Consider the following 26,430-nt stretch of genomic DNA (forward strand, 5'->3'; position numbering starts at 1 on the left):
AGGAAAACGTCACCCACGACCCACGACTGGATGGATGGGTATCGGATTTCGATAGGCCTATGCGAAAGGGGGAAGCTACCATTACATTCAGACGACAATGAGGGAAAAGGGAGGAAAGGAGAGCGGGTGAAATGGGGCACGGCATCAACGGCCGTGGACGAAGCGCATCGCCGCGTCGTCGGCGCCGCTCATCGACACGCCGGGCATCCAGTCTTTGGAGCCTTGGCTGCTCGACGGCATGCTCCCGCCCACGGTGCTCAGCGTCGAGCGGCTCGACATGGTGCGTTCCAGGCCCCGTCGTACGGTCGTCGACAACGACGGCGACGACGTCGGCGATGACGACAGTGGCTGCAGCGGCGGCGGCAGTGGCGACGGCGGTCGTGGCGGACCCGTGATGGTGACGTCGCCCTCTCGGTCGTCCGACGACGTCGGATCGTCGCTGCGCGCCTCAAGGACAGCGGCGCGCTCGGCAATCAGCCTCGCCTCGAGCGAAAATGGCAGCGTCTCAGAGTCGTTGGTCGCCTGCGAGATCCTCGGTGGCCCGTCGGCGTTGCCGCCCTCGTAGTCCGACGACCAGGCCAGGGGCTGCGTCGCATCGTCGTCGTCCTCGTCAACATCGACACGGTCCTCGTCGCGGCGCTGCTGCCGAGACGCTCCATGCTGTTGTGCGTGGCCGCCGCCGCCGCCGCCGCCGCCGCTCGCTTCGTCTGCCGCCGCCCCCAGCAGCTCTTCCGTCGGTCCGTCGTCCGCCTCCCGCTCGCATCTTTCGTCTTCGTCGTCCGACAGCTCATCCCGCAGGTCGAAGCTGAGCGGCGCCTTTGCCTCAGCAGCCGTCACTGGCGCCGATGCAGACGGTCTCTTCGTCGCGCCAGAACACGGCTGACGCGAGAAGCCGAACCGCGCCAGGTCGCTCTGGCCGTCGAGCCTCTTGCTGGCATCGTCGGCAGAGAGCGAGACGGCGTGCTCGCCTGCTCGCGCTGCTTCCTCGGCCGCCTCGTCTTTCCGGGCTCGGTGCAGCGCGGCGAGGATCGCACTGAAGCGGTCGGTGCCGCCGGGCGAAGGCGAGTTGAGCACGGCGCGGCGTCCGTCCTCGTTGGATCGACCTTGCCCGTGTTCGGGCCCCGCTGGCTCGCGCCTCGGAGAGAACCGAGGCGGCGACCAGTGCGACAGCATCGCGGGGAGTGACTCGTGCGTCAAGCCAGCAACGCCGCTGCGCCGTCGGAAGCCGCGCACGCGGTGCAGGTCGCACGTTTGCAGCCTCCTCCGCTCCTGATCGCGAGCGTCGTCGTCGGACGTCGCCGCGCTGCCGAGATCGTTCCTCTGGTGCAATCCTGGCCCGTGGTCGTCGGCTTGCGTCTCGCCGCCGCCCAGCGCGGACCGCACTTGGCTTGCCCGCAGCCTGACCGCTTGCTCGTTGAGCGCCCGCGCGAGCCGCAGATCCGCCTGCTCACTTGCATTGCCCTCGTCGTCGCTGTCCGTCTCCCACGCCAGCGGCTGCGTCTCATCGTCGTTGTCGGCAGCACGCGAGGCTGGTTCGGCATCTGTCGCCTGATGTTGACCGGCCAGGTCTGTAATCGCGTCGTTGTTCTGCCTTTGCGGTGGACTGGGCGGCTGGGACCGTCCGCCGGACCGCGTCACCTGCGGCGATTGTCTGGCGCTGCTCTTGCCCGTCGAGAGCGCCGCCTTCCGGGGCGGAAGCCATCGCTGGGGCGTCTTGAGGAGTTGCCGCCGTAGAACGTCCTCGTCCGGGTCACGATAAGTCTCGTCCTGGGGACCGTGGCGAGGATCAGGAGTGTCGGAGCTGCTTGAGAACGCAAGAGCAGACTCAGAGATGCCGCCATCCCGCCCGCTCTCTGCCGTGACCTCCTGATGAGGTGTGGTGGAGGTGGTAGGGCAGACAGCGCTGTCTGGGCGTCCGGAGCTCGTGGACTGCTCCTCGGAGCTGGGAATGGTAAGCGGGCTTGACCCGCCGAAGATGGCGCGCAGTTCGGACGGCGGCGGCATGAGGGGCTCTCGGGACCGGCTGGATGCTGAATCTTGGCTCGGCGTGGGTTCCGAGCGCACGTTGGGTCGGCGCAGTCCCTTGGGCATCGACGCTTGGGCCGACTCGAGCTGCGCAGGCATGGGCATGGTCCGGCCACCTTCAGCCCGTACTGTCGCGGGCCCAAGGTCGGGTGCAGAGTGCGTTCGGGCGGCGCCATCTTTGAACTGCGTCTCTAGGGCGTACACCCTGCGATTGGTTCGAGGCGATCGAAGGACCGTCTGCAGCCGATCGACGGGGCGATGTCGCTCCAGGGGACCGCGGAGCGGCACAAGGGCTGGGCCAGACACGTTGGCGCCCGCTGCGTCGAGGTTGTCGTGGCCGTCGGCGTCGGCGTCGCCTTCGGGAAGCACCACGCACGACATGCCCATCGTCTCGGTTGCGTGCGTGTGCTTCCCTGCCTCTGCTGCTGCGATGCCGCGACCTGCTGAGTCGGACCGCAGAGGCTGGCGCGACGGCCCGGCCACCGCTGCCATGCCATCGTCCAGAGGCTCGTCCTCGTACTCTCCGCCTTCCGCGCCGATCGGCTGGGTCTCGTCCATATCCTCGTGCCCTTCGACTGCCTCTCCGCTAGCCGCAGGTCCGGCCGCTTCCGGCACGCGTTTCAAGTCGGGGTCGGGTTCATCGACTTCCATCCTGCGATGAGCTTGTGCGAGCCTTGCGGCTGCCAGCCTGCGCTCGTCTTCTTGTATCTGAGTCTCGCGGATGCCCGCCCTGCGCTTGAGTTGCGCCATCAGCGGTCTTGACCTCTCCTGCCACGGGAACGGCTTGAAGTTGGAGAGCGGTTCATGCATGAAGGGCGTCTCTTGGGCGTCCTCGGGCCGCGCTGGGCGAGGCTCGGTGGTGTGCGCTCGTGGCGCGACAGCCCGCCTCGGCCTGGAGGGAGGCGGAGGATGGCTGCGTGGCGCCTCTATCTGGCGATGCAGGGGCGAGGTGCGCCTCGGTGCGGGCGGCGCAGGAGCATCGCGCCCGGGCGATATCTGAGCGCGCTCGGAAGTAGAGGGACGCGAGGGAGAGGTGTCGGGCGAAGCCATGGCGCGACGGGCGGCGAAGCTCGCGTCGGAGGCGGATGGCCGTACGGATCTGGGTATGCTGCCAAACCTGCCCGACTTGAGCATCTTCTGGGCTCTCTGAAACACCTCTTGGTCGTCGTCGGCGTCCAAGAGTGGTTGCGCCGGTGGGGGCTGTGGGCGTTGGCATGTTGCCGAGGCAGGCTGATGGCGAGGTGCCGCAAGGTTTTCGTTGCGCGTCGAGGATGCGACGGGGGTGGTCGGGGACGTGGCGGACTGCGGGGCGAGGCGTGGCTGCTTTTGTAGGAATGCGCTGAGGGTGGTCTGCATGGTCTTGTCGCCGGTGCTGGCCGTCGGCTTGAGCCTCTTTGGCTTTGCCGCCGAGTCGGACCAGGACGGGGCGGAACGCTTTGCCGGTGTTGGAGAGGGAGCGGGCTGGTAGTTGTCTGGGCGCTCCTGGAGGGCGAGGCGCCTTGCTGGCGAGGGGCGCGGGCTGTCAGAGTTGATAAGCCTTGCGTTGGGGTGGTTCTCCTTTTGGGTGTGGCGGGTGGCCGAGAGGACCCTCTTTGCGGGCGAGCGTCGGTGCGAGGTGGCGGGATGGGCGGGGGCAGGGGCAGGGCTGTCGGATGCCCTGATCCAGCCGGTAGGCTGGAGGCGGTTGGCGGCCATTGCGCGTCGGCGGGAGTGGTGCGGGGTGCGGGATGCGGGGTGCGAGGAGCTGGGCGGTTGCTATGTTTTGGGCATGTCTTTGCGAGGCTGAAGTGATGGGGTCGAGCGTAGTTGCTCGAGTGCAGGTGTGCTGTCTGTGGGTGGCGGCGAGGGGATGCGTTGGTGGTGGTGGTGGGTGGTGGTGGTCAGGCGTGCGTGGGTGCCATGCATCATGTCACCTCGCCTCTTGGTCTGGTGCCCACCAAAGCCAGCTGGCCGCCATGGCCCTGCCTCTGTCTGCCTTTGTCGTTTGGCGGGAGGCGGCCTCTGTTCGAAAAAAAAGGTGGCAGCCCAAAGGTGGAGGCTGGCTTCGTGAGCCAGGCCAGGCAGGCCCAAACGACGCGAGCGGCCCATCGCGACGCGAGGCGGGCCTGCCTGCCTGGCCTCAGCAAGCATCCTATCGGGGGGGGGGCCTCTGGCATGGCATGGCCTCGCCTCACGTACGCTTTGCCTTGGCTCAGCTTGCTGGCCATTGGCAACGGGCACAAGAGATGGCGACACAATCGTCGAGCATGGCCAAGCGCGACCAGGATCGAGGCGCACCCAGGCTGGCGCTCCTCTGCACCCAGCAGACCGTCCTCTACGATGCCATTAGACAGCCCAACGAGCCAGGGCCGAGGACCATCCCTGAGCCAACATCTCGACGACGACGACGACGACGACGACGGCCTGACAGGAAGCAGGAGTCGAGCATGCCGGGTCGACGACGGTCGATGGGCAGCGCGGGCTGGCTGGGTGCTGCTTGACCTTGCTCGGTGGCTTTGACCGCGTGGGGGCATTCGGCGCGGGGCTGTGCTGGGTTGGCTGGCCTTGGCCTAACCTGGCCTGGCCTGGCCTGCCGGGTGCATGGGCCTCCGCGACCCTGAAATTTTCCGTGCGGCTTGGCTGCTTGGCTGACCCGCGCTGCGTGGCCTGGAAGCCTGCCTGCCTGCCTGCCTTTGGCCGGCTTTGGCCCTGGTGCCTGCTGCTGCTGTCATGGCCGAGGGCGGGAAGCACTTGGCAGGCCAGGCCAGGCCACGCCAGGCCACGCTTCCTCGGCGAGCTCGACAGCCAAGGCCGACGCAGCGACCGACCGAGCTGCCTTGGACCCCTCGTCCCCTCGTCAGTCGGGCCAACCAACACCTTCCACGGCCGTCACCCGCGGCACTGCTACCACCACGCCGTCGCCCTTCAAAACCACCATCTCTGCCTCGTTTCACTCCCATCTCCTTCGCTCCTTGCCACCAACCCCCACAAGCTACCACCTCACAACCAGCACGCCTCGAAACCTCGCCCGCAGACCCACCTTGGACCAGCACAACCGCAACCACCGCGCCGGATCCATCATGGCCTCGCTCGGCCACACAGAGGCCAGCGTCAGGTCAAGGGCGCACCAACAGCACCACCACCAACAACAAGATGGCACAGACCTTCCTTATCCTCCCGCAGACCGCTCCTCGTCCCTCTACGCCCCATCTCCTCCCTCGGCTGGCTCCGAGTTCGACAAGGGAAAGGCCGCCCGGCTCAACGCCAATCAGTCCATCTCCGGCAGCACCGGCCTCGGTCTCGGCATCGGCGCACAGCCCGGCTCAGGTGCAACCGTACGCTCCATCGCCAGTGCAGAGTACCGCATCATCGCCGCCCTCGTCGTCGTCGCCCTCGCCGTACGCCTGCACAAGCTCGCACAGCCCTCGAGCGTCGTCTTTGACGAGGTCCACTTTGGCGGGTTCGCCTCCAAGTACATAAAGGGCCGCTTCTTCATGGACGTACACCCGCCCCTCGCAAAGCTCCTCATCACCCTCGCCGCATGGCTCGGCGGCTTCAACGGCCGCTTCGACTTCAAGGACATCGGAAAAGAGTACCTCGTCGGCCCAGACACGCCCGTCCCCTACGTCGCCATGCGCGCCATCAACGCCCTCCTCGGCGTCGCCACCGTCCCCATCGCCTACCTCACCCTCCGCGGCCTCTCGCTCCGCGCCAGCACCGCCATGCTCGGCGCCATCCTCATCCTCTTTGACAACGCCCTCACCATCCAGAGCCGCCTCATCCTCCTCGACTCGGTCCTCGTCTTCTTCACCGCCCTCACCGTCCTCTTCTGGGTCACGTTCTGCAACGAGGAGAAGCGCGCCCCCTTTAGCCGCCGCTGGTGGGCCTGGCTCAGCCTCACCGGCCTCAGCCTCGGCGCCGTCGCCAGCTCAAAGTGGGTCGGCCTCTTTACCATTGCCACCATCGGCGTCAGCGTCATTGTCCAGCTCTGGGAGCACCTCGGCGACACCCGCCAGCCCGTCAAGGCCGTCGCACGCCACTTTTTCGCGCGCGCCGTCTGCCTCATCGGCCTGCCCGTCCTCGTCTACCTCTTCACCTTCTCCATCCACCTCACCCTCCTCCACCGCAGCGGCGACGGCGACGGCTTCATGAGCTCCGTCTTCCAGCACACCCTCCACGGCCACGGCATGCACAACACCTACGCCGACGTCGCCCTCGGCTCCACCGTCAGCATCCGCCACCTCCACACCCAGGGCGGCTACCTCCACTCGCACCCCTCGGTCTACCCCGCCGGCAGCGGCCAGCAGCAGATCACCCTCTACCCGCACCGCGACGAAAACAACGAGTGGCTCATCGTCAAGGCGCCCGGCCCCGAGGACCCGGCGCCCGAGGTCGACGACAAGGGCCACCCGCTGCGGCCCACGGACGAGGTGACGCGCCACCACGTCGAGCCCATCGAGTTCCTCAAGCACGGCATGGAGATCCGCCTGCTCCACCGCATGACCGACAAGCGCCTTCACAGCCACGACAACCACCGCCCACCCGTCACCGAAAGCGACTACCAGAACGAAGCCACGGGCTATGGCTTCGAGGGCTTTGGCGGTGACGCCAACGACAACTTCCACGTCGAGATCTTTGAGGGCACCAAGGGCGACCGCGCCTCGTCGTCGCGCGTCCGCTCGCTGCGCACCCACTTCCGGCTGCGCCACACGCTGACGGGCTGCTACCTCTTCTCGCACAAGGTGGTGCTACCCGACTGGGGCTTCGGCCAGCAGGAGGTGACGTGCAACAAGAACCCCACCATGCCCAACTCGCTGTGGTACGTCGAGACCAACACCCACCCGCTGCTCGCCGAGGCCCACGAGTCGGGCGCGTCGCCGGCGCCCGAGATGGTCAACTACCTGCGCCCCTCGTTCCTCGAGCGCTTCTGGGAGCTGCAAAAGGTCATGTGGGAGACCAACGCCGGCCTGACGGAGCGCCACGTCTACGACTCGCGCCCGCAGTCGTGGCCGCTGCTGCGCCGCGGCATCAACTTCTGGACAAAGGACCACCGCCAGATCTACCTCGTCGGCAACCCGCTCGTGTGGTGGGCGTCGACGGCGTCGATCCTGGCCTACCTGGCGGTGCGCGCGCTGCTGATGCTGCGCGCCAAGCGCGGCCACCGCGACCTGAGCGACAGCAAGGTGTCGTTCTACGACCAGACGGCAGGCTTCCTCACGCTCGGCTGGGCGCTCCACTTCCTGCCCTTTTTCCTCATGCACCGCCAGCTCTTCCTCCACCACTACCTGCCCGCCCTCTACTTTGCCATCCTGCTCTCGGCGGTGCTCTTTGACTTTGCCACGTCGACGCTGCGCCCGCGCTTCCGGCTGGTGGCCATGGCCGTCGTCGTCGTCGTCGTGCTGGGCGGCTTCCTCAAGTTCACGCCCATCACCTACGGCGGCGAGTGGACGAGCCAGGCGTGCGAGGATGCGCGGTGGCTCAAAGGTTGGGACTTCAACTGCCGCGACTACCCGACCGACCTGGCCAAGTTCAAAGACTACCCGCCGGCCATCAAGAGCGAGGCGGTGCAGCACCACGGCTCCGCCGCGTCGCGCACGTCGACGAGCGCGGCGGCGATGCAGGGCGTCGGGCAGGCCGAGGCGGGTCGACACGCGTTCGAGGTGGCACCGGCGCAGGCGCACCAGTCGGGACACGGCATCGCCGGCGGCGGCGTGGGCGACATCGTGGCCGAGAAGCTGCAGGGGTTGAAGCAGGAGCTGGTGGACGAGTACCAGCTGGTCAAGGAAAAGGTCATGGGCGGCGGCGGCCATCACGAGCATCCCGCTGATGCTGCTGCCGCTGCTGCCGCTGCTGCCAGTGGGGGCGTTGGCGGGGAGCAAGTGGGCAAGATGGAAGGAATGGACCAGGACAAGGTGCAAGACGTGCTTCTACACGGTACAGCCGCTGTGGTGGGTGGGAGCGATGCTTCCACGACAGCGGCGGGCGAGGGGGGCAAGGAGGGGGAGGGAGTGGCGCGACCGAGCGACGTGGCGAGAGTGGACGCGCATGCCGTCCAAGAGGCCCACGAAGCCGCCCAGGTCGTAGAGGCCGACCGTGCCGAGTCGCCAAGAGACGATTGAGGGCCCCGTCCTGGCCTTCCTTCTCCCCCCTTTGTTCTCTCGGATCGAGGAGTCGGTTTGTCCGAATTGGATTCGCAAGGCGGACGAGGGAGGGGAGGGGAGGGGGGGGTCCATCGCGAGGCCGGATCGGGTCGGGTCGGGTCGGGTCGGGTCGGGTCGGGTTGGACTGTCCAGGAGGGGGTACGAAGGCAAGGGGGAAGGGGGAGGGGGGACAAGGTATGGACAAGGATGGATGGATGGATGGATCGAAGACCGACTTGGCCGTACGCGCCCTCTCTCTCTCTCTCTCTCTTTTTACACACACACACGCTCTCTCTCTCAATCTCTGTCTCCGACCCCTTGCCAGTCCCACCTCGCCCTCTCACACACACACACACTCTCTCTCTCTGCCACAAACGTGACACACTGCACACCCTCGTTTCCAGACCAGTCGCCCCATTCGATTTACGGACACGAAGCGCTCGCCTACCCACGCGGGCCTACTGCAGCCGGTTGACGGTATCGGCCTCGGCGAGGAGCTTCTTGAGCTTCCGCACGAGCTTCTGGCGCTCGCCGCCGCCGGGGGCGTGGTCGTCGCTCATCTCCCTCACGCACAGCTCGACGTCCTCGGCGCCCGGCCCCTCTGAGCCATCGATGCCGACGCCGCCGCGGGCCTCGACGTCGTCCCGGACCCTCTGCACGGCCGGGTGCCGGTTGAGGCCCTGCATGACGGCCCACTCCCAGTGGTGGATCGCGTGCATGGCCGACGCGCGCGATGCGCAGTGCGTGCCGACGTAGAAGCGCTTGGCGCGCCGGTTCTTGTCGTCGACGTCCGACTCGGCGAGGTTCTCGCCGTCGGCGCTGCGGTCCGACTCCGACGAGCTGTCGTCGTCGCTCCGCGGCTCGCGCTTGCCGAGCGTCTCCTGGTCGTACCGCCGGCCCTCGAACCGCACGAGGTGCGAGCAAGCTTGGTTGCGGCGGTGGCAGGCGCCGCAGCCGCGCTTGGCCAGGCCGCCAATCTTGCGGATCTCGTCGTCAAAGACGAGCTTGATCGTCACCTTGGGGTACTCGCGCAGGTACCACGAAAACTGGCGGCGCATGGCCGACGACGTCAGCGCCTCTTCGGCCGAGCGCATCTTGTTCCGGAGCTGGCCGCGGCCTCGCTCGAGTCGCTCGCGGTCCTCGGCCGAGACGTTGCCAAACGGGATGAGCATCCGGACCACGGCCCACTCGATCCACAGGCCGCAGAGGTCCTCGAACTCGAGGCGCGCGTGCCCGAGTCCGAACGCCGCAAGGACGCCGCCGCCGCCGCTGCCGAGGCCGCCGGCCAGGTGGAGGCGCCGCCGCAAGCCTGATGCCTTGGCCGCGTCCGCCTTGCTGGTGCGGATCTTTTTGCCGTCCTCGGTCTCGACGAGGTCGTCGCCGACGATAAAGTCTTCTGGGTCCGAGCTGGCGCCGTTGTCGCTGCTGGCATCTTCAATTTCGCTGCTCCACTCGGACGGCGTCGAGGATTGGTCGTCGACGGCGTCGTTGATGCGCGGCGCTTTGCTGCTCGTGCGCGGTGCGCTCGACCCCTTGTGCCTCTTCTTGTCCTTGCCCTTGGCCTGAGCCTTGGCCTTGGCCTCGGTGGCACTGCTGCGCCTTCTGCGATCGCCGTCAGATCCTGAGACCGACGAGCCGAAGAGGCTGGTGTGGCCGGACGCGTCGCTGTCGTCGTCGTCGTCGTCGCTGTCGTCGTCGGAGCCGGACGCGGTGTCGTCATCGTCGTCGTCTTCGCTACCGAGCAGCTCCCTCCTTCTGCGCAGGCGCTCGCGGTCCTTGCGCATCTTTTCGAGGTGCTTGCGGAAGTCGGCCTTGTGGGTCGATCCCGAGGAGCGGGCGAGCGCGTCGTCGTTGAGGTAGGACTTGAGGTTGGACACGTCGTCGCCATCGTCCGAGTCGTCTGGCTCGCTACCTCGGCTTGCGCGATCGCGCCGCTGCTTCTTCTTCTTGCTTCGCCCTTCCCGGTCCAGCCGCTGGGATGCCTTGCCTTCGGCGCGGTGCTTGCTCTTGCTCTTGCCCTTGTGCGTTGACGACGACGACGACGAGGGCGCCGCTTTGCGCTTCGACGACGACGACGATGTTGGCGGCTTCTTGGAAGGGTGACGGCTCGAGTCCTTACGCGACTGCGACTTGGAGGCACGCGGGCCCTGGTCGTCGGAGCTGTCGTGGACCGGGATCTCGACGACGGGCTTGGGTGGCTGGGGCGCCCGCTTGATCTTGGCGATCGAGAAGCCGCCCGTATCCGATTCGGGGTCCGACATCCTTGGAGGCTTGATCGCGACCTGTGGCGATGGGCGGTGGGCGCTTTTGGACGGGCAACGTGCGATGGAGAGGTCGTCGTCGATAAAGATGTACTCTGTCTTGCCGCGCCGCCGTGGCGGTGGCGGGATCTCGACCCAGCAGACGAACTGTGATGGCGAGGAGGGCGGAGGGCGTCGGAAAGAGGGTGCAGTGGCGGTGGCTGAGGTGGTGGCTGAGGTGGTGGCGGCGGCGGCGGCGGTGGGAGAGGTAGATGCGGTGGTGGTCAAGTCGATGGGAGAAGATGAAGGACCCCGTCGGAAGAGGGGCTCGGCGGCTGTGGTGACGGGCGAGGAGGGCAGCCGCAGAGAGCGAGAGGAGCGAGAGGGACGGAGGGTCGAGGCGGAGGTGGATGCGGTCTTGGTGGTGGTGGTGGCGGCTGGGGCAGAGGTGCGGCCCGCCTTGCGCTTGCGCTTGAGTGGAGTGGGCATCTTGGGCGTGGGTCGCGTCGAGGCCCGAGCGGCGAGGGCCACGCAGCGCCAGAAGCAGGTAGGGGAGCGGCGCTCGTACGTCTGCCTGCCTTGCGAAGGGCCACCTGCCTGCCTCTCTGTCTCTCCCAGCGTTCAGCCGGCTTGGCTCCGCTCCTCGGTCCTACACGTCTGACGGCTGCGCCTGTGCGGCTGCAGGCAGGGTCAGGCCAGGCCAGTCGGACCAAGTCCATTTAGACAGGGTCGGACAGCGGGGCGCGCGTGCTGGTTGGACAGCCTAATCAGCGCCCAGTCGCCTGCCTGCCAGCCTGCCTGCAGTCGCGAGCGGATGCGGACGGTGGGCGTGGATGGCGCGCGGCGCTTGCCTGCCTGCTTGCCTGCCTGTCTGCCTGTCTGCCTGGCAGACCGCACCCGAGCGTGGTCGAGCGTGGTCGGCAGAAGATGGGCAGGGAGCGGGCCGGCCTGGCTCCGGTCTCTAGCCTGCTATTCGTTTGCTTGGATGTTGTTTGCTTGCTTGCTTGCTTGGTGAGGCGCAGTTCTGCCTTGGTCGCTGTTGATCCTGGCCAAGCAGAGTGGCTGGCTGGCGGGCGGCCTGGGTGGCTCGGGCCAAGTCTCGCTCGCTTGACGAACAGTCTATCTATCTGTTTGGGCCTGCTGCGCTGTTGCACAAGCAGCAGGCAGGTCGCGTCGAGCGGCCGACGGTCTTGGCCGGTCCTGCTTCGAGCTCCTCTCTAGCTTCTAGGCTTCCGTCGAGGGGCGGCGCGGCGGTGCAGGCCAGGGTCGGGTTCCGCGCTCTCTATCTCGTCTCTTCTCTAGCCCGCACAGGCGACCTTGGTTGTGGCTGTGGTTCGTTCGAGCTTGTCTTTGGTCGCCCTCCGCTTGGTCTCAAAGGGGATCGGACGGCGAGGATTGCGGGCTAGCCGGGACCGGGCAGGGTTGACGGTCCGGTCGGGTGTTTGCAGGGAATGATGGTGTTGAGGCTCCCTCGAGGGCGGGGCGAGCCACCTGTGCGCCGTGGAGCGTGTTGCTTGCTGCTTGCTGCTTGCTTTCTTGCTTGCCCCCGACGGCCCAACGCTTTTTGAGCCGATTTCCGGCCGCCTTTTTGGTGGGCGGCTGTCCTGGGCCACGACGACGCACAGACGCACAGGCAGGCCCGGCTCGAGGAGGAGGCCAGGCTAGCACGGCCTACACGGTTAACCGCTTGCTTGCTCCACACGCGGCCTGGCCGACTCTGTTGCCGCTCTGGCCGACCTTCTCTTTCTTTCCCCTCTCTCTTGGCCGAAACCAACACCAACTCCTGACGCTCTTTTGCTCGCTTGCGTCCCGCCTCGTCGTCCACCATCCTCGCCGTGGTCCACTCGTCGTCGTCGTCCGCCCCTCTGCATCGATCCCTCACCTCCTGGTCGGCGCGCACCTGTCCTGTGGCCAACCCGCTCCTGGTGGCGTACCTCCGACGCACATGTCGACCCGCTACGGCCGGGGGCCCTACGCCGCTTCATCGACCCCATCGACGTCTGCAGCGGCCATGGCCGGCTTCCCATCCTCGTCATCCGCATCCTCGTCGTCGGCAGTGTCCCCTCATCTCGGCCAGACACGCTCCCGCACCCTCCTCTTCCTCTCCTACCGCGACACGGCGGCCCGCACCACAAAACGCCCATCCGGCCCCTCGTCGAGCCTCTACTTCCAGGCGCCCTACACCGACGGCGACGGCGACGACGATCACGACCCGCTCCACGCGTCGAGCGTCAACAACGGCGAGCAGCAGGGCCTCCTCGGTGGCTCCTCGCCGTCCTCGGCACGCAACAGCCACGATCGGCCGCATACCTCCATCGAGCTCGGTGCGACGTCCGACGATGGCGGCTCCGAGCTGCCGCCAAAGTGGATGGACATCTCGGACCAGGTCGACGCCATCCTCGCAAGCATACGCCCGCGCATGGACTCCCTCTCCCGCCTCCACGAAAAGCACCTGCGGCCCGGCTTCACCGACAAGTCGGCAGAGGAGAAGCAGATCGAGGCATTGGCCCTCTCCATCACACAAGACTTTCGCAGAAGCTCGAGGCTCGTCGCCGGCCTCGCCTCCTTCACCCAGCACCTCATACGCGAGGCAAAGAAGGGCAACTCCTCGACCACCGTCCGCCAGATTGCCCTGGCACAGAACGTGCAGACGGCGCTCGCCACCAGGGTACAGGACCTCAGCGGGGCGTTTCGCAAGCAGCAGAGCCTCTACCTGCGCCGCATGAAGGGCATGGAGGTGCGCGATCGCGACATCCGGGCAGCGCAAGGGCTCGCCACCGGCGGGACCAGCAGCGCCTCCGCGTCGACGAGCGCAAGGGAGCGCAACGAGTTTCGGGACAACGAGATGGCCGTCCGAGAAGACATGGAGCTGGTGAGTGGCACTGGGACGAGCGAGCATCCGGCCCTCTGCGGCGCCTGCCGAGCGGAGCGGGTCGGAGCGGTGGCGAGTGCGTGCGTGCGACCCTGACCTCGGAACCTCTCGAACGCCCGTCTGCGTCTGTCGCTCCCCTCGTGCGCGCAGTCACGGACGGCCTCGATGGCAGCAAAGGGCCAATCGCAGCAGGCGCAGGATCTCGTCGTGCTCGAATCATCGACCTCGACGGCGGCGGATGCCGAGATAGCGCAGCGCGATCGCGAGATCACTGAGATCGCCAAGTCGATCCAGGAGCTGGCCAACCTGTTTGGCGACCTGCAGACGCTCGTCATTGACCAGGGCACGATGCTGGACCGGATCGACTTCAACGTCGAGCTCATGAGCCGCGAGATGGAGGGCGCGGTCAAGGAGCTCGAGGTGGCGACCGGCTACCAGCGGCGCACGGGGCGGCGGCAGTGCATCCTCTTTCTCATCCTCTGCATCGCGCTGCTGGTCGCCATCCTCATCATCAAGCCGTTCTGGAGGTTCTTTGCCGCAGGCGGTGGTGCCAGCCCGCCATCGGTGCCCGCCCCTCCGCCAGCACCATCCTCGTCCTAGCAGAGCAGGCGGCTTCACCGCGGGGCTCATCTGAGCGGCGGCCCAGAGAATAGATCGAACATGCTGCCAGAGGCGATGCGACGCCGGACACGAGCGGCAGGCTGTGGCAACAAACGGGCGTGGCTTGGCAGACAAGGGACTGCGTTGATTGCGATCGATGTACGAGGAAGCGGCCGACTAACGCCGCCTGGGCAAAGCTTCTATGACCGCGCCGCGCCACCGAGCTGGTGCGACGAGGGATGCAGGAGGGGTTGGATTTCGATTCAGCAATCCACGACCAGTGTCGAGCGCCGCAGGTCAAGCTCAAGCTGCTGCGACGACTCACCATGATGCTCTCCATTTCCTCGTCTCCGAGCACGAGGGCGGGCGTCCTCCAGAACCTCTCGGGCAGCAGATGCGTGTCTTCTGCCACCTCGCGTCCGCTCATCGAGATGTTGCCCAGCAGACCGCTCGACGAGCCGGCGCCGCCCGCCGCGCTCGACGATGACGATGACGATGCCGAGGCCGAGGCGGTGTCGTTGAGTTTGGACGGGTCAAAGTGCGGGCCGCTCTCGTAGGCCTGCTGGAACTTTTGGAAGTTGTCGGCGACGTTGGGTGGTGCGGCGGGGTGCGGGTGCGGGACGTGTGCCTCTGCGTTGCGACGAGGAGGGGTGGGCGGCGAGGGGGAGCAAGGAACGACGGGCGGGGGTCAGTCGGACGGGGTCCACGAAGGCGTACGCTGGCCAGACGGATTCCTCCCCGCTCGTCTGCTATCTCTTTGGAGGCCACTGCTGCTCACCTTTGGGCGCCTTGCGATCCGGGAAGCGGAATCCAGGCTTGTGGACGTGGGCGCGTCGAACCAGCGTCCTGAACATGGCGGCGATGGTCGGTCGGTCGAGTCAGTTGCTAGTGGGAGTGGCCTAGGACGGGTCGAGCCGTTCAGAGGTCAGGACGCCGTGTCGGTGTGCGAGGTGTGCAGTACCGTAGAATGTGTGCGTTGGGAAGGTTGGGTGGGTGCGTTGCTGGTAGAGGAAAGGCGGTGGGAGCTAAAGGCAGATGAGAGAGATGCAGACAACGACGTCGACGTGGTCGATTGGCCTCGACCTCGACCGAGCTCGAGTTGGGCTGGGAACTGTCCGCTGGCCTTGGCCCAGTCTCTTGCGCCCGACTTGCGCCGACCCGGGCAAACGGCCAAAAGGTTCCAGCTCGTCCCTGCTCGACTTTGTGGAGCAGACGGCGGCAGGCGTCTGACGTCGAAGATCGGATGCCGCTCAAAGTGGATCGGGGAAAAAGGGTCCGATGAAGCTAGACCGGCCCGATGCGAAGACGACACGCGTCGGTGGCCTTTGCGTGTTGGTTCGAGGGGCCAGGCAGCCCTCAGTTGTGGAGGAGCCAGGACGGACAGCGCGTCGTAGGGGTCACCTCCTCCCACCATCATTCTCTGTTCCTCTCTGCACCCACCGCCATCCCTTGGCAGCGCTACACGGCCACGTTGGAAAAGGTCCAGGCAGCACATCCCCCTGCCCGCTGATAGTGGCACATCCATCCACGACTCTGGCCAACATCGCCCGCCCGAGCGAGCGATTACGCGACCTGCGCCGATGAGCTGCATCCCGACCAACGACCAGGACCGCCGCGATGATGGCGACGGCCGCTCCCTCGACCCCGCATCCTCGTCTGCCGCACTCTCAGCGGTAGACGGCGATGCCACCAGCCTGTATCAGTACGTCCTTCGGCACAAGGTGTGGGGCACCAACCTCGACCCGCCGGAATCGGCCAAGAACGTCATCAAGCCCTGGGACCAGCGCCTCTCGACCACAGAGAGCGTGCAGTCCAACGTCGACGACCAGCTCACCATCACCGTCCCATTCACGTGCCTGGTACGCATCAAGTCGATTATGATCTACACGGGCACCGGCGACTTTGCCCCCACCCGCTGTCGCGCCTTTGTCAACCGCCCGGACGGCATCGACTTTGACGAGGCAGACGCTGCCACCGCAGACACCCACCCGGCCGGACAGCCCGCCACGCGCATCGCATCCACCCTCGGCGCCGTCGGCAGTGGACGGGCGCAGGCCGACTTTGCGCTGCTCCAGGGCCAGGACGGCGTGGTCGAGTACCCGGTCAGCGTCGCCCGCTTCTCGTCGACCAACTCCGTCACCCTCGTCCTCAGCCACTCCAACTCCACCACGCTCTCGCGCTTCTTCTACCTCGGCTTCCGCGGCACCGCGCTCCAGCTGTCCAAGGATCCCTCGGAGAAGCTCGACATCGCCGCGGCCAACGCTGCAGATAAGCCCGTCGATGGTGTGCGAGAGAAGCGCACGGCCAGCCACGGCCTGGCGGGCGGCAGCGGCTCGCGTCCATCTCCGCGCTACGCAATCTCCGACAAGGAGGCCGCCCGCAGGATCGTAGAGATGACCCACACTAGTCCACAGCGCAGGCGGACGAGCAACGTTGCGCCCAACACCACACCGCGCAAAGGGCGGTCATCCAGAGGCGGCGGCGCCGCTGCCCAACCTTCGCCCGCTCCTGGCGGCGAAGGCTCAGCAGCAAACGCGTCGACCGCCGACGATCGCACCCGGAGGCGCTCGCTGTCGCAGCCTCCGCCTGCTGACACTCTGTTCCGCCAACTCCATCAGCAGCAAGCCAAGGAGCAGCGGCAGCAACAGCCGCGGCAGCAAGGTGGGACGATGGGTGGGGCTGGGCCATCGCTGCTGCGTACACCCGGAAAGCCGGCAGTGGCCAAGACGCCGCTGCGATCGACGACCAAGGCCGGCACCTCGGCCACTCCAGGCAAGCGGGCTCTGGGAACGCCGCATCGGCCGGGGGAACAGTCCATCGGCAGCCTGGCGCAAACGCCCGCCACCGAAATGCGCAAGAAGCGCAACGACGCGCTGATGGCGAGCGCCCAACGGACTCGCGAGAAGCGACGCCAGAGCACATGGGGCCTTGGAGGTTGGGGCGGGGGCCGGGAGGAGTCGCCATTCGACCTGTTGCGGCGGCTGGCTCGCGCGCCCGGCTTTGTTGCGCCACCCACGCCTCAGCAGGCTGCGGATGCCGCCAAAATGCCGCCTCCGCCGCCCGGCTCGGCCGCTGCAATCGCTGCCGCGGCTGCAAGGAGAGCCTCATCGTCCTCCGCCGCCGCCACCGAGCTGCCAAGCTTCGCAGGGCAAAGTATCGGGGCGGGCGGGAGGAGCTCCACCTCGGGACGGCAGAGCAGCATGCTTCGACCGGGAGAGAGCGTCCCGGGCGATCTCACGCGCGATAGCGATGCGCTCGAGCGCAGCGCCGATATGGACGACTCGCGAGACGCGTCCGAGAGCTCTTCGAGCCTCGCGCCTCCGGGTATGGCCGACGCATCGCTAGCCTCGGACGCCGGAGCTGCGCGGAGAAAGTCGCTGATCCGCGGCGGCATCTTTGCGGCGCTCGCAGAACGGGGCAGAAGTGCGTCTGCGAGGGCCTCGGACGCGGGCTCGCGCCTGTCGCTGGGGACAGCGGGCGATATTTCGGCGCTCTCGGCGGCCACCTCTGGCCTCGGAGGCCTGCGAGAGCACGAGCTGGAAAAGTCGCTCGCGATGTCGCTGGGCGACCTCGACGACAGCAGCCTCGTCGAGTCCTCCCGCGATGGAGGCAGCCTCGATGTCGCCGAGGCTCGTGCCATCGAGCGGCTCGACGAGCTGACGCGTAGGAGCCTCTTCAGCAACGATGGCGGGCTTTCGCTCGGACCCGATGAGATCACCGACGAACGGAGCAGGGATCGACAGATGAAGTGAGTGCTCGGGTGCCATCCGACGATACAGCCAGACCTGTGCAGCTGACTCTTTCTTGGCTCTCTTCGTCTCTGTCGCAGGAGCTTTATGCGGTCGATGTCGGAGCCTCTGCAGGTCGACGATGGCGGCGACGACGAGACGGGCGACTACAGCTCTGTGCTCGCAGATTACGGCGCGGGCCTCGATGCGCCCGATGGTGGGGAGGCCACCGTCGACGAGCCGTCCATCGCCAGCTCGACGGATCGCACCAAAGGTTCTGCGGCCGATCAGTCCCTAAGCCGGGTCACCATTGCCGAGGAGGACGAGGACCAGAGCGAAGCTGTGGACGAGAGCCGCGTCACCATTGGCAGCACGGATGCTGGAGGAGTGTCGTCCGAGGTGTCGCGTGCCGGACTCGACGCCGACGACTCGGCCAGCCGCCTGCAGGACCGCTCCGCGATGTCAGACTCGCGGTCTCGGACCAACATCGTCAGCGACATGGGCGATGTGTCGAGCCGGAGCGCGCCGAGGGGTGCGCTGTCGGACGAGGAAGGCGTCGACGACGACGAAGCCGGCTTCGAGACGGCGGGGTCCGACGTGGACCAGGACGAAGGCAGCGGCGCCGAGGGCGCCGCCGACGTGCGCAAGCTCGACCTCATGGATCCAAAGGACCTCAATGCGCTGCTCAAGAGGCGCATCGTGCGGAAGCGCAAGGCGCGGGTGTCGCCCTACACGGGCGACGCGGTGCCGCAGCTGCCGGTGTCGACGATCAAGGACCTGTTCACGGCCTTCCTCAACCCGAGCGCGGACACGCAGACGTCGGCTTCGCTGCTCGGCTCGACGTCGGGCAACGGCCGCCGGACGCGCAACAAGCTCGACCAGACGACGCTCGAAGAGGTCGAGGAGGCGGCGCACGACTTTTTCGGCTCGTTTGCGCAGCAGCTGCAGCAGCAGGCGCGGGCGCGGACGCGGCGGCGCTCTGGAGGCTCGGAGTCGGGCGTGACCATGACCGAGGTCGATGTGCTGGCGCTGCTCAAGCAGCAGGGCCACGTCACGGCGCGGTCGGACATCACGTCCCTGGCGCACCGGCTGCTGCCGCGCGAGGTGCAGGACCAGATGAACCTGCCCAAGTTTGCGGGCGTGCGCACCGAGACGGCCACGCCGAGCATCCGGACCATGATGGCCAGCGTTGGCGGACCGAGGGCGACGGCGGCGGCGGCGGCGGCGGCGGCGGGATCACGTGCACCCGGCGGCGGCGCCAAGCGTGCGAGGCAGGCGGTGGACGAGGACGAGGACGAAGCCGTTAGCTCGACGGGGTCTGGCTCAGGGTCCGACGATGTCGACGACGACGACAGCGAGGACGACGAGGATGCCACGTTGGAAGATACGGCGAGGTCGCGCAGCATCCGACGGGGCGCCGCTGGGGCCGCCTCTGCCAAGAAGGCCAAGACGTCCAAGGCGCCTCGAACACCTGTAAGGCGACCTGCCAGCGCCGTGCGGCGGTGAGAGCTAGGGTGAGGGAGAGGGGAAGAGGCGGGGGAGGGCATCCTCGGTGTTGTTCAGTACTGGCAGGAGGCATGCGAGCGAGCCTGACCGGGAAGCACTGAAAGAAGGCCCCCAAACTCCGCTCCGATTGACAGTCATGCGCCTTTCCATATGCGGTGTCGATCCCGAATGCCATTCGTGGTGGTGATTTGCTACTCGGCAGCGGTTAGGTTAGGCCAAGCTATCGGTATCGGTAGGGCAGACATCTAGGCCGACTCGACTGGCGACTGGAGCAGCGTGTGGTTTCGACATCCCCCACTCTCGCTCGCTCGCTCGCTCGCTCGCTGTTCCCACGTACATGTCTCTGCCAAGGCGAGGTGTATGACGGAGGAGGGATGGGGATGGGGACGGCGGATGGTCTGAGACGGTACCTCGTTGACTCGAGCGTTCCGACGGTTCGGCTCGGTCTCGTCTTTCTGCTTGATGATGCCAGAGACAGAGAGAGGGAGGGTGGACGAGGTGAGGATGTCAATGAAAGCCGAGAACCTGTCTGCCTGCCTGCTGGCCAGCCTCTGTTTGCTCTGGGGGTGATGGGCTTGCTTTGCTTTCTCTGCTGCTGTGGCACCGAGTGGCGCGTCGCTGGACCGCGGCCCCCTGGCGGAGGTCGCGAGTCTGTGAGGTGCTTCCGTCGGGACGGAGGTGGGTGCATGCGAGCTGTCAAGCAACGAGTAGTCGCGGCCAGGCCAGGCCGGCCGGGCCGCGAAAACGTGGCGCGCGACGCCGGAGGTCTGGCCCCCCCGCCTGAGCTTCGGAAGCTCAAATCCAACCAAGGTTGGCAGCCAGACAGGACCCGCTCACGCCTCGCGCTCCGCTCCGATCCGTCCGCCGTTGCTGGCTGCCTCCTCCGGCCTCCTCCTTTTCCGCCCCTTTTTGCTGTCTAGCCACCACCACCACCACCAACACCGACACCGACACCGACACCGACACCTTCAACCCCAACTCTCAACTCCGCGGGGGCACTCGCCGGGTGGCTCTGTAAACATCGCGGCTGGTCGAGCTCGCACGCGATATTGGCACCTCGTGATCCTCGCGGCCCGTGACCACCTCCTCGCTCCCCTCTGCCCCGCCCACCCTGTCGGGAACACGCCTGTGTCTCTCTTCCTGCGGATGCCTGCCCTCCCGACCTCGGACCTCGTCGGCCGCTCCGAGGACTGCGCCGTCGTCCGGATGCGTCGCGTTCGGATCCCGATCAGCCTCCCTCCTTAGGCTGCCCTCCCTCCGCTGCCCCACTGGACCAAGGTCCGATGGCTCTCGACGGTAAACACGCGCCACCCCGCTCTGCCTGGCCCCTCCTCTCCGCCTTGTGGCCGCGCCACCTTGCAATTCCCCCAGGGTGACTCCGCGCAGCTTCCGCACCTGGTACATTGCCATGATGCCCTGTCAAGCTCCGCGACGTCGCTCCGCACCCTTCTTTCCCCGTCCTCGGCCAAGGGCATGATCGACAGGGTCTCGAGTGCAGGCCGCACCCGAACCCGTCAACCAGCGCGACCCGGCCCGCTCTCAGTGGTGACAGGCGCGCGCCATCCTGGCTCGACTGGTCGGATGTTCTCCTCTCGAAGCGTCGTAGTTCAAGCCCAGTCGACGAGGCTTGCAGATCCTCCCTCCTTGACCTCACGCCCACTGTCAAAACGATGCCACTGTTCCGCTTGCGGTCACCGGATGTCAGCCACATCGACACGCCAAGCCCTCCCACGGATCAGGTCGCTGGTGCACTCTGCGGCTCACCGAACACGTCGGACTCGTACCCTCTCGAGGGCTGCAACGCCTCGTTGCCAAGGCTCCTTTCTGCGACATCGATGTTCCGCGCGGCATTTTGAGCTCGAAGTGCGCTTTGGGAAGCCTGAAAGCAGGTGGCTGCGCTTGAGCATCCCTCGACGACGGCGGAAGCCGCGCTCCTCTTCTGGCCGGTCACGGCTGCAGTCAATGCGGGTCTCCTCTCGGATTCGGTGCCCCCGGGACGCGACCTGCGACATAGGACTTGACATTCGCATACCGTACCGCTACTCAGAGGCTTCCGTCGGATGCTCAGCCGGGACGTACGGCCACAACGCTGCTCGAACGCTGCTGGTAAACAATATCCGACATCGGCTTCGACGGCGCTCCTCCGCCCACTAGTCCACCGTCGTTGCGCCCGTGTATGCTGCACGGCACTGACCACTATGAGCGCGTGACCGGGGCCCTAGTCGGCAAGGACGAGGAGCGACAACATCGTGTCGTATAAAGACGGTCGTCGACGCAACGATCCCCGCACTGCCTTTTCTCATCATCCCCTCTATCCCCCTCAAGCACCCCTCCAACCTCCACCTCCCACCCCTTCCAGCAGTCCTGCCGATCCCTTCTCTCCTGATCCCTCCATCACACGACCTTCTCAAGCTTCTACCGAGCCCTTCGACACCGGACCCGCCTTCGCCGAAAAAGGCGCCCCGCTCATCGCCATGCGCGTCTCCCTCGGCGCCGTCGCCAAGGCGGTGCCTCTGGCGACGGCCTTCGCCCTGCTCGCCTTCATTGGCACCCTGCCGGCCGCGGAGGCCGTCCCGAGCCAGCTCTTGGCCCGTACCAGCAACTGCCAGCCCGGTCGCGGAGGTCTCGACTGCAACATCCCATGCGAACCCGGCACGTTCAACGACGGCAACTACCCCTCGTGTCAAAACTGTCCCGCTGGCACCTTCGCAAACTCGTTTGCGGCCGAAATCTGCTCGCAGTGCCCTGCTGGATCCTCGTCCACCGGAGCAGCCTTTTTCTGCGAGTCCTGCGGACCAGGTCTCGTCAACCCGGGCTTCCCGGCCCCATCCGTCTGCACCGCCTGTCCGGCTGGCCAGATTCCAAACGCTGATCACACCTCGTGCGACCCGTGCCCGACTGGCTCCTACTCATTCAGTGGCGACTCCTTCTGCACAAACTGTCCACCCGGCATGTCGACCACGGCGCCGGGCTCCAGCGGCTGCGACCTCAGCTGCTCGCCTGGAAGCTATCTCAACCCTTCCATGACGTGCAGCCAGTGCCCCCCCGGCACCTTCACCAGCCATTCGGCAGCCGCCACCTGCGACGCTTGCCCCATTGGTACATTCTCGCCGTACCCCGGAGCCTCGCTTTGTGCCGACTGCCCCCTGGGCACCTTCTCGCAGAGCCTCGGTTCCACGAGCTGCACAGCATGCGGCCCTGGCTCCTACACGCAGTTCCCGGGAGCAGCCAGCTGCACGGCCTGCCCAGCCGGTACTTTTCTCGACGACGCCTCGATGACGTGCCAGGCCTGCCCCGTCGGGACCTACAACGGCCAGATCGGGGCCAGTATATGCACAACCTGCCCGCCCGGCAGCACGTCGACGGTGATCGGTGCCGTCTCGTGCTCGCCGACGACCCAACCGCTCGGCGGCACCTGCGCAACCGACGCCGAGTGCCAGGGGAACCTCAACTGCATCGGAAGCGTCTGCTCCACGTTCGTGTCCCCCGGTGGCTCCTGCGGCACGCCTGGCAAGATCTGTCTCTTGCCCACGACGTGTCAAGACGGTACCTGCCGGCTCCCGCTTCAGGCCATCGGCGAGCCCTGCGATGGAACCATGGACTGCGTGAGCGGACTCACCTGCGTCAGCAACACGTGTTCGTCCTTTGGCGCGCCTGGCGACGCTTGCGGCTCTCCCGGACATCTCTGCGAGTCGCCCGCCGCCTGCACCACCAGCAACATCTGCGCCATTCCCCTGAAGCCGCTCGGCGAGGCTTGTACCGCCACTTCCGACTGCGAGTCCGGCCTCGACTGCATGGCGGGTGTCTGCTCTACGACCGTCCTTGCAGGTGGGGCCTGCGGCGCTCCCGGGCAGGTCTGCGTTACGTCCACGATGTGCCAGGACGGCATCTGCAAGACTCCGCTCAGGAATGTTGGAGAGAGCTGCGAGGCCAACGCCGACTGCGTGAGCGGATCTACCTGCACCGACAACGTCTGCTCGACTTCTGGCGGACCCGGCGCCACCTGCGGCACGCCCGGCCTTCTCTGCGCTTCCCCGACGACCTGCCAGAACAGCGTCTGCACTGCCCCGTCGACTTCCCCGCCCCTTGGCGCATCCTGCACGACCGACGAGGACTGCCAGCTGGGTCATGTCTGCAACACCGGCACCTGCGCCAACCCTGGGCCGATCAACCAGGTCAGTGGCGGCTTCTGCCTCTTCAACAGCAACTGCATCAGCAACGTCTGCACAAACAACCTCTGTGTCGGTCCTCCGCCGACCCTCCATCCCGTTGGCGGGATCTGCATGATCGACTCCGAGTGCGAGTCCGGGCTCATTTGCGACGTTGGCCTTTGCGCCACCCCTCCGGCCACCCCTCAGCCCGTAGGCGGCGTCTGCACCGTGCGCGATGACTGCGAGGTCGGCCTGATCTGCGCGGAGACCGGCCTCTGCGCCAACCCTCCGCCGACCTTGCAGCCTCTGGGCGGTGCCTGCCAGAACTCTCTCAACTGCCAAGGTGCCCTCGCCTGCCAGGACGGCGTCTGCTCCCAGTTTGCCCAGCCAGGTGAGGCGTGCGACGAGCCAGCGACTGGCCTCCTCTGCCTGGCTCCCGCCACCTGCGAAAACAAGATCTGCACCTCGATCCCTCCCCCTCCCACCGGCAGCCCGCTCGGAGGCATCTGCACGGTTTCCGACGACTGCATCGGCGGACTGTCGTGCCAGGACGGCGTCTGCTCGCAGTTTGGCGATGTCCTGTCGCCCTGCGGACTGCCCTTGACCGGTCTTCTCTGCAAGCTCGACCTCATCTGCACCGACAGCATCTGCACCGCCCCTCCGCCCGCCCCGAAGGCTCTCGGCGAAGCTTGCGCCGCCAGCAGCGAGTGTCTCTCCGCCCTGACTTGCGTCGAAAGCGTCTGCTCCAAACGCGCTAGTGACGGCGAGGCCTGCGGACTGCCTTTGACTGGCCTGCTTTGCGAGGTCGGCCTGGTCTGCACCAACGACATCTGCGCCAGTCCGCCTCCCGCCCGCAACCCGCTTGGAGGCTCGTGCGAGGCCACCGACAACTGCCTCTCGGGCCTGTCCTGCGAGAACAGCATCTGCTCGCAGCGTGCCGGTGCGGGAGAGGCGTGCGGCACCCCCGAGACCGGCAAGCTGTGCAACATCGGTCTGGACTGCACCGACGACGTCTGCACCGCACCCGCCCCGGTCAAGCAGGCCCTGGGCGAAGCTTGCGAGGCCACCGACGCGTGCGTCTCCGGACTGTCGTGCGTCGACGCCGTCTGCTCGCAGCGGGCGTCCCTGGGCGAGACGTGCGGTGCTCCCTCGACTGGACAGCTCTGCGAGACGGGCCTCGACTGCACCGACAGCGTCTGCACGACTCCCGAGCCGACCAGGAGCCCGCTTGGCGGCGTCTGCAGGGTCACTGACGACTGCCTCGTCGGTCTGTCCTGCATCGACACGGCCTGCTCGCAGCGCGTCGGCTCTGGCGAGGCGTGCGACGACGCGTCGACCGGAAAGCTCTGCGACCTCGGCCTCGACTGCCTGAGCAACATCTGCACGCCTCCGGCTCCCGTCAAGAAGGAGCTGGGCGAGACCTGCGCGGCCACCGACGACTGCGTCTCGAGCCTGTCCTGCGTCGACACGGTCTGCTCACAGCGCGCCATGGTCGGTCAAGCTTGCAGCACCCCCTCGACCGGCCAGCTCTGCGAGATCGGACTCGACTGCACGGCCAACGTCTGCACGCCACCGGCCCCTATCAAGAAGCTGCTCGGCGAGATTTGCGCGATCATCGATGACTGCGTGTTGGGCCTGTCGTGCGTCGACACGGTCTGCTCGCAGCGGGCCATGGCTGGCGAAGCTTGCGGTCTTCCCTCGACCGGCAAGCTGTGCGACACTGGCCTCGACTGCACCGACGAGATCTGCACGGCGCCTGCTCCCGTCAAGGCCGCGCTCGGCGAAGCGTGCGCGGCCACCGACGACTGCGTCTCGAGCCTGTCCTGCATCGACGCGGTGTGCTCGCAGCGGGCCATGGCTGGCGAAGCTTGCGGCGCTCCCTCGACTGGCAAGCTCTGCGAGGCGGGCCTGGACTGCACGAGCGATGTTTGCACGGCGCCCGCTCCCGTCAAGGCCGCGCTCGGAGAGACCTGCACCGCCACTGACAACTGCGTCTCCGGCCTCTCGTGCGTAAGCAACATCTGCTCGCAGCGGGCGGCTGCTGGAGAGGCCTGCGGTGCACCTTCGACCGGCAAGCTCTGCGAGACCGGCCTGGACTGCAACAACGACGTCTGCTCGACTCCCCCGCCCAGCAAAAGCCAGCTTGGCGGATCCTGCGCTGCCACCGACGACTGCGTCTCTGGGCTTTCTTGCGTCGATGCCGTCTGCTCGCAGCGTGTCGGCACGGGAGAGGCCTGCGCTGCCCCTTCGACCGGCAAGCTGTGCAACTCCGGCCTCGAGTGCACCGACAACGTCTGCACTGCGCCGACTCCCGCCAAGAGCCCGCTGGGTGGTACCTGCAGCGCCGACGGCGACTGCGAGTCCGGCCTGTCGTGCAAGGGCAACGTCTGCTCTCGTTTCGGCGCTGCGGGAGCCCATTGCGGCGCCGCCTCGACGGGCCTCATGTGCCAGGACGGACTGGAGTGCAAGGACAGCATCTGCACGGCTCCCACGACCAACGGCGGCGACAAGAAGGTGGGCGAGCAGTGTTCGGCGGCGAGCGACTGCCGCCGCAGCCTGGCGTGCTCCAACGGCGTCTGCACGCGCTTCGGGCGCGAGGGACGCGGCTGCGGCGCGCCGAGCACGGGCCGGCTGTGCGAGGAGGGACTGCTCTGCTACAACACGCTCTGCACCGCCGTGCGAATGGTGGGCCGCGGCGACACTTGCAACGAGGTGACGCTCAAGTGCGAGTCGAACCTGCTCTGCATCAACGGCGCGTGCCGCGCGGACCGCACCTGCCCGCGCGGCTGCTCGGCCGATGCGTACTGCCGCGACGGCCAGTGCCGGCCCAAGGGCGAGCTGAGCCAGCAGTGCAGACCACGCCGGCCGTGCCGCGACGGCCTCGACTGCCTCAATGGCGCGTGCGTGCCCATGACGGGCAAGGGCAAGCAGGGCGAGTTCTGCAACGAGGCGCCGCAGTGCCAGTCGGGGCGGTGCAGCTCCAAGCGCAACGTGTGCCTCGCCCCGCTCCGGCCCAAGGTGCACCTCGGCGACAAGTGCTCGAGCGGCGACGACTGCATCTCGGCCACGTGCAAGCGCAGCCGGTGCGTTCCTGGCGCGCACGCGGGCAAACTGGGCCAGTACTGCAACGCCGACTCGCAGTGCAAGTCGCACCGGTGCAGCGACAAGCGCAACGTGTGCCTCGACCCC

At 67.0% G+C, this 26,430-nt stretch overlaps 7 protein-coding genes across 7 annotated transcripts in view; 4 read left to right on the forward strand and 3 right to left on the reverse strand.

The window, feature by feature from the left end:
* Window positions 1-144: 144 nt before the first annotated feature.
* PFL1_06753 (uncharacterized protein) lies at window positions 145-3,720 on the reverse strand (the record flags this gene model as incomplete). Its single annotated transcript, XM_007884299.1, has 1 exon — window positions 145-3,720. One exon carries the CDS (start codon window positions 3,718-3,720, stop codon window positions 145-147), a length of 3,576 nt encoding a protein of 1,191 aa, XP_007882490.1.
* A 1,364-nt stretch (window positions 3,721-5,084) lies between these two features.
* On the forward strand, window positions 5,085-8,123 carry PFL1_06754 (uncharacterized protein; the record flags this gene model as incomplete). Its single annotated transcript, XM_007884300.1, has 1 exon — window positions 5,085-8,123. One exon carries the CDS (start codon window positions 5,085-5,087, stop codon window positions 8,121-8,123), a length of 3,039 nt encoding a protein of 1,012 aa, XP_007882491.1.
* A 479-nt stretch (window positions 8,124-8,602) lies between these two features.
* PFL1_06755 (uncharacterized protein) lies at window positions 8,603-10,873 on the reverse strand (the record flags this gene model as incomplete). Its single annotated transcript, XM_007884301.1, has 1 exon — window positions 8,603-10,873. The coding sequence occupies one exon, from the start codon at window positions 10,871-10,873 to the stop codon at window positions 8,603-8,605; it is 2,271 nt and encodes a 756-aa protein (XP_007882492.1).
* Window positions 10,874-12,329: 1,456 nt separating this feature from the next.
* PFL1_06756 (uncharacterized protein) lies at window positions 12,330-13,856 on the forward strand (the record flags this gene model as incomplete). Its single annotated transcript, XM_007884302.1, has 2 exons — window positions 12,330-13,256; window positions 13,407-13,856. The coding sequence occupies 2 exons, from the start codon at window positions 12,330-12,332 to the stop codon at window positions 13,854-13,856; spliced, it is 1,377 nt and encodes a 458-aa protein (XP_007882493.1).
* A 200-nt stretch (window positions 13,857-14,056) lies between these two features.
* On the reverse strand, window positions 14,057-14,710 carry PFL1_06757 (uncharacterized protein; the record flags this gene model as incomplete). Its single annotated transcript, XM_007884303.1, has 3 exons — window positions 14,057-14,080; window positions 14,182-14,486; window positions 14,635-14,710. 3 exons carry the CDS (start codon window positions 14,708-14,710, stop codon window positions 14,057-14,059), a joined length of 405 nt encoding a protein of 134 aa, XP_007882494.1.
* A 726-nt stretch (window positions 14,711-15,436) lies between these two features.
* Window positions 15,437-19,090, forward strand: PFL1_06758 (uncharacterized protein; the record flags this gene model as incomplete). The annotated part of the gene is made up of 2 exons (XM_007884304.1): window positions 15,437-17,604; window positions 17,686-19,090. 2 exons carry the CDS (start codon window positions 15,437-15,439, stop codon window positions 19,088-19,090), a joined length of 3,573 nt encoding a protein of 1,190 aa, XP_007882495.1.
* Window positions 19,091-21,564: 2,474 nt separating this feature from the next.
* Window positions 21,565-26,430, forward strand: part of PFL1_06759 (uncharacterized protein) — a gene marked incomplete at both ends in the record, with an annotated part of 5,559 nt that continues 693 nt past the window's right edge. Inside the window, one exon of the mRNA XM_007884305.1 lies at window positions 21,565-26,415. Within this exon, the coding sequence (XP_007882496.1) occupies window positions 21,565-26,415 (4,851 nt within the window). The remainder of the gene's footprint in view (window positions 26,416-26,430) is intronic.

The sequence above is a fragment of the Pseudozyma flocculosa genome (genome assembly GCF_000417875.1).
Source record: "Pseudozyma flocculosa PF-1 unplaced genomic scaffold scaffold00030, whole genome shotgun sequence".
Classification (NCBI taxonomy): Eukaryota; Fungi; Basidiomycota; class Ustilaginomycetes; order Ustilaginales; family Ustilaginaceae; genus Pseudozyma; species Pseudozyma flocculosa.